Source organism: Carassius gibelio, chromosome B2, assembly GCF_023724105.1.
Source record: "Carassius gibelio isolate Cgi1373 ecotype wild population from Czech Republic chromosome B2, carGib1.2-hapl.c, whole genome shotgun sequence".
NCBI classification, from domain to species: domain Eukaryota; kingdom Metazoa; phylum Chordata; class Actinopteri; order Cypriniformes; family Cyprinidae; genus Carassius; species Carassius gibelio.
In genome coordinates this window covers 28462774-28474531 of record NC_068397.1, presented here as the reverse complement: position 1 = coordinate 28474531, position 11758 = coordinate 28462774, and the positions used below count along the sequence as shown (strand labels likewise).

The window sequence follows — 11758 nt, the reverse complement described above, 5'->3', positions numbered from 1 at the left end:
ATAATGTCTATTTGTGTAATAAAATGTGTATTTGTTATGTCTATATGTCATATATATATGTGTGTGTGTGTGTGTGTGTGTGTATAATTTTAATAAAATACTGAAAATAAAATGATGTATTGTGAGGTTTTATCTATTAGATACAAGCAAAAATATATAATATCATTTAAGATATTATATAAATATACATATATTTTGTAATATTATATTTATATAAATAATATATAAATATAAAATGTAAATCTTATTGTTAAATATTAATAAAAAATAAAGAAATAAACATTCTGGCAACAGCATATACGGCACCTGAATGGTCCTTTGAAAACCCACAGCAGGAAATCTGTGTAGGCACTGTATGTTGAGACGACAGATAGTACAGTAATTACAGCATTTGTTTTGGAATGACTGTTTACCCTCAATGCACATGCCATTTAAAACATTACTATCCCGCATTTCTGTTATGTAATTTTAGTTTTTCTTTCTCACACCCAGAACATAATTGCTGTCTTTCTCTCCTCCTCAGACCTCTGACTGCTGAGTTCATGAGTGTTTCCCCGTGCCCAGGCCTCATGCCAATCCGATGCCAATCTGACATGCAAATGAGCTCCTGGCTTCTGCTGTGGTGTCATTTTATGGCAGCCCTGCACCCATCACTCCCAGAATGCACTGCTTCCCACACCGCCTCTGCTCCTTAAAGTATCTAATTAAAACAGCAGATCCCTCGGTCTCACCCCTCCCCTCCACAGTCTCTCACACCATTCCACAAGAGAAATGATTATTAGGAATTTAATAGGGAGAGTTTTGTGTCCCAGGCCATCTGTGTCCCGGAGAAGGCTGGAAATTTAGGGAGGGTTGACGATGTGACTAGAGCTGTCCTTTTCCCCCTCTCTCTCTTCCTCTCTCTCTTTAGAAATTATTATTCACTTCTGCAGCCAAAGTTTAAGGTGGTAAATCACCATTGTGGGGGCAGAGCATTTTTCACTTTTAATCACCCAGATTATTTCTAACAGGCTATTTATTTTAGGCAATGCCAGACTCAGAGGGATTGTGCCCTTTAACCATTCAAGACACTGTTTGTCCATTTAAATAATTGCTATTTATCAGGACTGGAATTCTGTAACTCTTCATTTCATTGTATTCAATAAATTAATGAAGCAAATAAACCATTTAAATTAATTTCTCAAACTCACAAGTGTTTTCATCCTCACTGATAAAATTTTCCAAGACTTATGTAGTGAATTCGGAAGAGATGAATTCTGTAATTGCCATGGAATGATAAAAATAAACACATTCATTAATTAGTTACTTTTAATTAATAATAATAATATTAATAATAAAACACATTTTATGCAAAAAATATATGTATATTTAGTCTATCTTTAATATTTAGTTAATATAATATCTATCTCTATCTATCTAAACAATTTTGACTCAGAAATTTCCAGTAAATTTCACAATCAATTACAAAGAAATGGCAAATAATGCATTGAATTAAACATGAAATTGTGTAAGCATTAAAACTTAAATATAATTTTCATGTAAAAAATATGCCAATTAATCTTAGCTTACATTGCACCTCATGATTTGAGGCATATACTGTACATTGTAATGTATTTTAAATGCAATACAAACTTACTTGTGACATATTGACAGTTAAGCCATGGGGTGCAATTATGAGCCACTCCTTAATTGATTCACTTAGAGTAAGTTGATTGTCTGTGTTTATGTAAATGCATATATGCATGCATTATGAATAGCATTTTAATATGGGTCGCTTGGACTCATAAAGGAGAACAGATATGAATGTGAAAACGTTGGCCATATAAAAGCCAGACTGACGCCCCTGGCTCTGCCACCCACACAGAATCTGCCATATGCTGCTCTATACTTTACATCTATAGACTCCACTAGAGAAAGAGAGAGAAAGAGGGCACAATCGTGGTTAACCTCTCAGTCTAAGGAGAGCAAATGCATGCCAACCATTCAGACCTTTACCCCCGAGACTGTTTGCCTGCAGACCTCACACACACACACACACACACCTCCTGTCAGGGAGCAGCTGTCAGAGGATGACTGAAGGAGAGGATGAGTGTGAGAGGAAGCATGGTGTTTTTGGCCTGGAGGTTTCCAGCTCCAGAGATTCACATGTCAAACACAGAGACACATTTTCACACTCACAGCAACAGAGCAGGACAAGATGATGTCATAGAGGAGCAAAAACCGGCATGGATTTCATTTACCGCCACTGCTAATTTATTTATGCATTTATTTGCTTTATTTATGAATTTCATTTTACATCCAAATGAACAAACAATGTTTAAATTAGCTATACAGTTACTATGATCTGCGCTAGTTCCGCCTATATATATATATATATTGTTACCTGGTTGAATACAAGTATTTTTACTTTCCAAATATAATTCTTGCCTACAATAACTTTAATGTATGTCAATTTCAACCTGTAGGCTATAAAGAATCTTTTGAAGACTAAATCTCAGTGACAAATACAGCGGACAGATCTAGACAGACATGTATCTGCTTTCAGCGGCTCAGATTCAGAGGAATGAATGGTGTTTCTATTTAGTTATTTCTTTGTTTATGTTAAAAAAATAAAAAATATATGCAAATTCTATATTATCTATTAAATATTTTAAATCGTCTGACAAGTTTAAGTACCGATGTGTGTGGCGTTTACTGACAGCAGGTCAAACTCTGAAGTCAGTTCTGTCTGACCTCAACTATTCATTTGACTCTTAAAAAATCACTTTATTTGTTTATCGCTGTTGTTATTATTATTATTATTATTATTAAGGATAAGAAAAAAGAGGGAGAAGAAAAATACTATGAGGAAGAAAAATAATGCGAAGAAGAAAATCAGAAGCCTTGTACCTTGATCGAATTTCGTCTTTTCATTTTACAAAGATACACAAACTTGGAACAGGCTATATATAATAATAATAATAATAATAATAATAATAATAATAATAATAATAATAATAATAATAATAAAACATGCAATAAGTGATAAATTAATACTCCAAAAAATGTTATATAAATCATAAATCAATGCATTCCAACTGTCTTCTCCGAGACGTGTTATCAGGCATCAGAATGTAGCCTGTCTTGTTGATCTGAAGAAATCAAAAACTATAAACTGCAGCTATAAATTCGTTACATTTTTATTAAATAATAATAGTAATAATTGTAAAAAAAAAAACTACAGTCCGTTATTTAGATAACATACATTAATAATAATCTCGTAAGTGATCATAATGAATTCAACATGCTTAGGCTGAAACCCCAATGGAGCACTAATATCCAAATATAAATAAAGTCAAATCCAAACTATTGCCATTTGAATATTTATTATTTCAAGTTTTTTTGCTTTTTCCTTAACTCTCACAAAATCATGTCGAACAATATTAAGTGTATCAGACTGTCAGACTCTTTTGTATCAGTTCTAGGAGAATTTTAAGGACGTTTTTATTGCATAAAGTTCATGATTTACAAAAAGTGTGCGGTCACGGTAATATTTAGAATAAGCCATTTTAAAGACAGAGGTTTGTGGGGGTTTTTTATTAATTGTTTTATTACCTCTGTCATCAGATTCGAATCTGACAACTTAATACATTTCATATTTCACTTCCTCACTTCCTACATGTCGAGATTGAAATCGTAGCATTTTTTTCCACTGAACTGTTGATTTTGTCTAGTATTTTCAAATATTAATCATATTCATTTTCCTCTTTCATCTCACTTCCTCAAGAAAGAGCATGAACACAGTTGATCACATTCAAGATTTATTTCGACAAGTTGATCGAAGTGAGCTCCTCAAGTTCACATCTTTCACAAGAACGACGCTCCTCAGAGAATAAACTAAATAAACAGCGGAAAAAACATTTAAATAGCAAAATCACAATAGCGGAACCAGTCTGAAAGTTGAGTATAGAGTTGAAAGACACAGAAGTCTAACGAATAGGAAAATTCACACAGTAAAGTTATTTACAAGGTAATATATTCAACTGCGTTGCATAGTTCCTTTATTGCTATCTTGATTTTGTGTTTCTTGTAACACACCAATAAATCCATTTGCACAGAATATGAGACAAGTATTGTTGTTTGAAAAGCCTTAGAATTTAATATCCATCTTCTTTTTATTAATTGATTGTAACAGAGCAACCAGAGCCCGCCTCAATGCAAGAGCATCATACAATTAAAAATTAAGGTGCTTCACGATGCCATAACCTTTTTTTCTTTTTTTGTCTAAATGATTCCATAAGGAACCTCTGAAGAGCCTTTCTGTTTCACAAAATGTTGACGAAAATAAAATGACGAAATAAGGTTCTTCAGATTATAACAGGTAAAAAAGATATGGTCTTTGAAATAACCTTTGACTTAATGTTTTTTGTGGAAATAAAAATGGTTCTTCTATTACATCGCTGTGAAGAACCATGTAGCCTACCTTTATTATTAAGAGTCTATGATGTCTGAAATAAATAGGTATAACTGTTTTTGTTTTTTAGTTTTTTTTAATATCTTGTATCCAAATCAAACGAAAACCATCAGCAACAAGCACTAATTAATTAACAGATTCGTGTAACTGGCATCGCTTTTAATTATGGAAACCCGTGTTTAATTCGTCCTGGCTCTGGAATGATTGGCTGCGGGGATGTAAGTCGTAAGGAAAATGGCTGTCTGGGGAAACGCGGTACATGGAGCCCCGACCGGGAACGTTACAGTATCTCATCCCGTAGTGGCAGTTCTTACTGTACTCGACCTGGTCCTCGTGCTTTTTAAGAGAGAAAATCCCATTGTAATTAATCGGGGGACTCATTTGGCCGTCGAAATGAGGGCTGCTGCTCTCTGGAGAGGCGCTGTCGTAGTAGGACTCATAGGACGCGTAATAGTTGTACGGTCGGAACGGCTTGACGCCGTCGCGGGGCCCGGAGCTGAGGCCAGGGGGCGTGGCCATCTCTGCGTTAGGATAAGCGTACATAGAATCGTACTGAGGCCTGCCAGAGAACGACACGTCCCCGTTGTGATCCGTGAGGAAATTTCTGGCGTTCAGCTGCAGGCAACCAGCAACCAAGTTAGTAGTCGGCTGTGACAAGCCCTTACACAGGGTCTGCACGAACGCCAGCAGGTCGGGTCTCTTTCCCGCGTTCAGAGTCTCAGACAGAGCCCATATGTAATTCTTGGCCAGCCTCAGCGTCTCGATCTTGGAGAGTTTTTGCGTCTTGGAGTAGCACGGCACGACTTTACGCAGGCTCTCGAGCGCGTCGTTGAGTCCGTGCATGCGGCTGCGCTCGCGCGCGTTCGCTTCCTGCCGGCGCAGTTTGACGCGGTCGTTGTGACCGTCGGAGAATTTCTTTTTACGCGGACCTTTCTTCTTCGGAACACCGTTCTCGTCCTCCTCTCTCTCCTCCTCTTCTCTGTCCGTGTTGTCGTCCTCTGTCTCCTTGAGCTCGGCGCTGTTGAGTGTCTCCTGACGGGTGAAGGTGGCACCAAACTGAGAATCGCGCATCATGTCTGGGTCTTCAAATGGCACGGTTAGCATCGTCCCTGCTTGAGGACAAAATTAACAACGAAATAAAGCAGACAAGACGTCAATTGCCATGGGTTACTCAAAAAAAAAAAATCGAAACATAAAAAAAATAAATAGTGGTTTTGGATTTATGACTAAAGCCAGTCTGTGATTAGCATTACTTGAAGACACTTGAACGTTTTGCTCTACAGTATTAACTAATGTGACATTTTAAGCTGCTGTTTTTTATCTTAAGAAATTCATAAAACCAAAACGAGACTATGTTAGTATGTACAAATGTTTCAAAATAAGTTTCAGACTTTATTATTTATATTTATCTATTACAGATTTATTCCTAAAATGTAGCCTATAAGTTGCAAATAAAAAGAGTGCCATTTTTAAACAATTTGTAATATGTAAATACACTGTATTTTGTGCATTATTGGGGTAATCAAACTAAAGGATCATCACAAAAAAATATGCATTTAAACAAACACTGTAACTTAGCATGTAGACATTTTCGTTCAAAACCGATAAAATAAAGATATCACGTGCAGAAAAACTGTAAAAACACATCAGAACGTGTTTGTCTTTTAAATCTAGGCCTACAGGCTGTTTATGTTATTCGTTGATGACTTCTAATACACATACATTGAAAAATGTTACAATATACCCCTTCTGGACTTATATGATGTTTCTAGTTTTTATTTTTATATATAAATCTTATGTGGATGTTACACATCAAATCAAACGATAACCTGCTGATTCAGATGACACATATTGTGGTTTAAATATCTATTAACATGATCACATATCAAATACGTGAAACTGTATCAGAATCAAACTCAAAATTAGTTAAATGTCATTATACAACGCATTACATTTTCTGTTGTCATCTCAGTAGGGTGGCGGTCATGTAGCTATATTGATTTCATGTAGCTTATTTCTAATTGGTTAAACTGGCCGATGCTGCTCCTTACACAGACTAACCACAATTACAAAATAGAAATTACAAAATAGCAACGACGAACTCAAGACCATGCCATAGTAGGCTACATTGTTTGCACGGCAGAAAAGACTGGAGCCATGCGCGTGACTGTTTGTAACAATAAACACAACAACAACACATGCATGCCCAAATTGATTCTTTTAAGCAGACTGGCTTTCCATGGCTCACCTGTTTCTGTCAGTGTTCAGCTCGCATGTTCGGACTCCTCGCGAAGCGCAGAGCTGCCTCCCATGTGCTTGATGTGAAGCTGTAAGAATTCCTTTAATCTCCCTCTCCCTCTCCCTCTTTCACAGAGAAATGACACCCATGCCAGGCACCAGCGCTGGTACCCATGCCATCTGCCACTGACGTTTTGTTGGTCACGTGACGCGCTCTCTGGGGACCTTCATTCGGCTCTCATCATCTGGTGCGCGCGGTAATGGGCACCGGGAGGCTCTCATTTACCGTCAAAAAACTCCGAGTTAAGAAGGAAAGAGAGAGAGATTAATGCCAGTTCTGCTGCGGCAATAGCAGTGTAGAGACGACTAAATGATTTAGACTTTAAAGCTATTTGATTATAGGGCGACGGGTGCTGCAGGCAAGAGCAAATCAGTTCACCAATGCGTGTTATAGAGTCGTCTGATGGATAATAAATGCTCAGATATTACCTAAAATCCCTGCACTCCTACATATGAATAACAGCCTGCATGCATATACGTGTCGAGAAGCATTCAGTCGGTAAACAGAGCAAAGAATGAATTCTGTCATGATGCACTGTCTCGCATGTATTCAGTCAAACTCTCACTTAACAGTGAAGGTAATTATGATATTTAGATATTTCAAGGAGAACGGGGCTAGTGGATACACTGGCACTCCAGGAACGTTTTGAGTTTAAATTTCAGTCAGGTTCATTTATGTGAATAAATTTTTTTTGCCCTATTTATTGAGTGAACAAATAAACACAATCAATACACTGAGAGACAAGAACATATGATGAAGACATGTTTAAATGAAATGATCAATTATGTTCTCAGTATATGTTTTACCCATATTACCTGTGGCTTTTTTAATGTATTGATTTGTCTATTATGATTTATGCAAATATATATATATATATATATATGCCCTGGTCTCCACTATTCTGTTGTACTGAATGATTACGATACATTTACCATAGTATTTACCCCATGGTATTTTTAAGATTTTTAAGGTTTTTTTTTTTTTTTTAAGAAAAACATGAACTTCCCCAACATGGTAGAACCATGGTTATGCTGGTGTTAGATACTGTAATGTTAAGTGCTACTGTAGTTTAGGCCCACAGTGTATGACAACTATGAATCTCTGTAGTGCAGTCTTGCGAGAAGACTGTTAGAAGTGCAGCTGTGTTTAGTTTACGCTTCATCGTCCCTAAATCATATTGCAGACCAACTACTTTTCCAGTAAGTATTTCTCTGTGCAGCAGAGGACAGTCCCCAAAATGCAAACAATTGGACACACGCGCGCACACACACACACACACGCATACACACACACACACACACACACACACACACACGTTCATTCACACTCTGCCCCCAAAACGCCTCAGCTGGCATTCTGCACGTTCTGGTCCAGTTCACACCAGCATCTGATGAGTCAAACTCCTCATTTCAGACTAATCACTTGACTGCACTAATTGCAAATGCAAATAAGCAAATTTAAATTAATTAATTACTCCACTAATTAGTTCTCTGGTCTTTTCAGGTAATAAATCATTGTGTAGTTGAAAGAAAGAGATGGAGAGAGGAAGGGGAAATGCATTTATCTGCCACCTAATACTCTTATAGTGATTCACACACGCTCAACATGAGTCCAGTTACACACCGTGGTGAAAGTAGGGAAGTATCCCAACGGGAATAACTTTCAGATATGTCTTCTGACAATTTGAATCAGATAAAACTAATTTAATAACAAAAACCCAGCTAACAAAAATATGTTCTTAGAATATTTTGCTAACATTCTCATTATGTCATGAAAATATTACTTCTATATGTTCTCTAAATGTTCAAAACGCCCCGTATTTTGTACATTTTTCTTGGTCATGTGAAAGGTGAGGAAAAATGAGAATTTTTTTTTTTGTACTATGGCAATGTTACTTTAGAATGTTCTCTAAAGATTCTGGAACAAGTGACATTTAAAAAAGTACTAGATGAACATCCAACTAAAACATCAAAAAAATAGATAAATAAATAAATCTTTTAACTTTGAATAAATGTTCTATTAACGTTTATGGAAGAATGTTTGTTCATAACCTTCAAAGAAACTTACCAAAACGTTCTGAGAACATTCCCTGTTAGCTGGTAAAATATGATACTGCCATGATTTTTGGATGACACCATGGACATACCACGGTACACTACTGTTCAAAGGTATGGGGTCAGTAAGCCTTTTTTATAAAGAAATAATGCAAAGACACAACTGTTCCCAACACTGATAATGATTAGAAATGTTTCATGAGCAGCAAGTCAGACTGATTTCTGGATCATGTGACACTGAAGACTGGAGTAATGATGCAGAAAATTCAGCTTTGCATCACAGGAATAAATGTTCTAATAGAAAACAGTATATCTTGAATTGTAATAATATTTCACAATATTAAAGTTTTTACTGTATTTTTGATCAAATAAATGCAGATTTGGTGAGAAGAAGAGACTTCTTTTAAACATTAACCCCCAAACTTTTAAATGTATCAGAGTACAATGGCATTCCATCCGATTCAATCACAGTACCACCCAGTATTTTTCCTCAGGTTTTTAGCAGCTATATCATAGTGTGTCGTGAGGCGGATGGCAAACCTGGATGATGCTTTGCTATTCTTCCACCTGTAAATGAGGCTTTTTGTTGCCACAGCGATGACAGCTCGTGCTCGTCAGCTGTTTTAATTATCACATTATCAGCGTTTAAAGGCAGTGTGATGAGCCGAGTTGCTAATGAAGGCGCTGGAACTCTCACAACGAGATGGAGATGAGACAAAGCGCCTGCCAGAATCACAGGTGACACTCCGACTGCTGGTCCGATCCGAAGCTGCCACCGCCACAGACAATCTATGCAGGCGGAAAAAGGAGAATGTGTCAGAGAAGACGCGCGTGCCGTACCTTTCCATGAGTAAACCTCTTAAAAATAGACACTTTTCTCCCTGCAGATGTTTCTAGCAGTGGCATTAACTAACACCTACACTACTGACAGGCGCACCCTCGCCTCACTTCTCATAATAACACCTTTACCGTGTTGCAAAATGCCAAAAGCACCCTGCTTTCCAGCACACACACACACACGATCAATCAGAATCACGTTTAACAGAGATTCACATCATAACAGGTGCATCTGCTGGATTTCAGTCTCCTTGTTCAAGGTGTTTTAATATCTTCCTGTGATCTTTCCTTCATCTACTTATCAAGAGACATCACTAAGAAAGAACATTTATGGGATTTTTAAATCTTATTTAATTCACATCCTCACGCTGTGTTTGTATTCTTTGGAATTCCTTATTTAATTCCTGGCACCGACTCTGAGCCACTCCAGGTGTACTTTAAGGTGTACTTTTTCTATTAAGGTGTAATATTTTACACTTGTGTTATTTATTCCCATGTTGTTGTTCCAAAACTAATATGTGACCCCTGGGCCACAAAACCAGTCGAAAGGGACCATTTCTTGATTTATACATCATGAAAATGAATAAATTAGTTTTCCATTGATGTATGCTTTATTAGTATCGGACAATATTTGGCCGAGATACAAATACAGTATTTGACAATCTGCAATCTGAGAGTGCAAAGAAATCGTTTTTTCATATATTTCATATGTTTAACACATTTTTGTGTTTTATTAATTTTAGCATTTTCAATTCTACTAAACATATTAAAGTTATTTGCAAGGCAACATTTAAAATCTTTACACTTTTTAAATGTAAGTTTTTCAAAAGTTTTGGGAAAAGTGTTATTTTATGCTGTTATAGTATTTATGCATATTTTGAATTAGTATTTTTTTTTTAATGTTAAAGTAATTTTTTATGTGACTTTGCTATTTATTATGAGTATTATTATTATTTAGATTTCTACTTCGCTTTAATGAATTTTTTTTTTTTTTTTTTAGTATATTTCAGATAAAAATATTTAACTTCAATTACTTGCCAAAGCAACATTTAAATTTTTTAAGCTTTTTAATTTTAAGTTTTTCACCTCATATTTATATTTTATTTACAATGTATTTTAATCAATGAAATTAGTTTTAATTAACAATAATAAACGCTGGTTGAAAAACAGAATAGAAAAAATGATGAATGTTTCAAACAAGTTTCCAAGATTCCCATGACACACATTCACTATTTTTATTCATATATCAGATTTAGATTTACTTTTTTCAATTAACAAAACAAAAAGTTAAAATTTGTTTTAGTTTCAGCTAACTATAACATTGGAAAATGGTATTGCATAAATCATGACCGTTTTCAAACAGGTATCCCAGATTCCCATGATTCACTTTTATGGTTTATAAGTTCTTTAGTTCCCGGTTGACCTTGGAACATTGTTTTGTATGTAGAATAATCTTACAGTTTTTAAGTGTAGGTGAAGTGGTGATAGAATCAGATTGACACACACACACACACACACACACACAGTGACGAGCGGGTTGGCTGGCCACTGTTATTCTGCCGTGATTAGAGGACTTTGGGTCTCAGAACCATCATCTACAGCTGTGCTGTTTCTACCAATTACATGGCCCATATGCCAGCAGCCCACTCTGCCCAGGTGGAGCCTCAGATGGAGAGAAAGGTGTGAGCCGAACATAGCGATGGTCACACACAAACAAACACACACACACACACACACACACATTGGAGGTGTCTTATTTCCTGATAGACACGCAGACACGCTTAGGGTGTTAAATATGGAAAGGTTGATCTTTTATGTGTGTCATTCAATTAAGCAAAAGTTTCTCCTAGTGAGAAGTTTGTGATTCTGCTTTAAACAAGCGTTGCTATGAGAAATGAAATATATAAAATATTCAGTGGGGCTTAAGAACATGAAAACACAGATGGAGAAGACCAGCACTAATTAACATGAAATCAGAAATCATGAATTATTTATTTGTTATTAAAATGTACAATGTAAATATATCGGAGAGGTGAAAGGGATTCATATGTTCTGCCGTAGGGTGAATATCGCATGTTAACAAGAGCTAAAGAATCAGAAAAACAGGAGAAATAT

General features: G+C 36.1%; 1 protein-coding gene across 2 annotated transcripts; it reads right to left on the bottom strand.

The window, feature by feature from the left end:
* Positions 1-3787: 3787 nt before the first annotated feature.
* On the bottom strand, positions 3788-7656 carry LOC127950588 (neurogenic differentiation factor 6-B-like). 2 transcript variants are annotated; one of them, XM_052547733.1, is made up of 2 exons: positions 6702-7656; positions 3788-5562 (listed from the first exon to the last, which is right to left on the bottom strand). In XM_052547733.1, exon 2 carries the CDS (start codon positions 5555-5557, stop codon positions 4613-4615), a length of 945 nt encoding a protein of 314 aa, XP_052403693.1. In that variant the 5' UTR covers positions 5558-5562; positions 6702-7656; the 3' UTR covers positions 3788-4612. The 2 variants fall into 2 exon arrangements, with proteins under 2 accessions (XP_052403693.1, XP_052403692.1); XM_052547732.1 differs by having other exon boundaries at positions 3788-5565; positions 6702-7647.
* Between the last annotated feature and the right edge of the window lie 4102 nt (positions 7657-11758).

What these genes read in the sequence shown, in the direction of transcription:
- LOC127950588 (XM_052547733.1), bottom strand. Translation starts at nt 5,557, where the DNA reads ATGCTAACCGTGCCATTTGAAGACCCAGACATGATGCGCGATTCTCAG.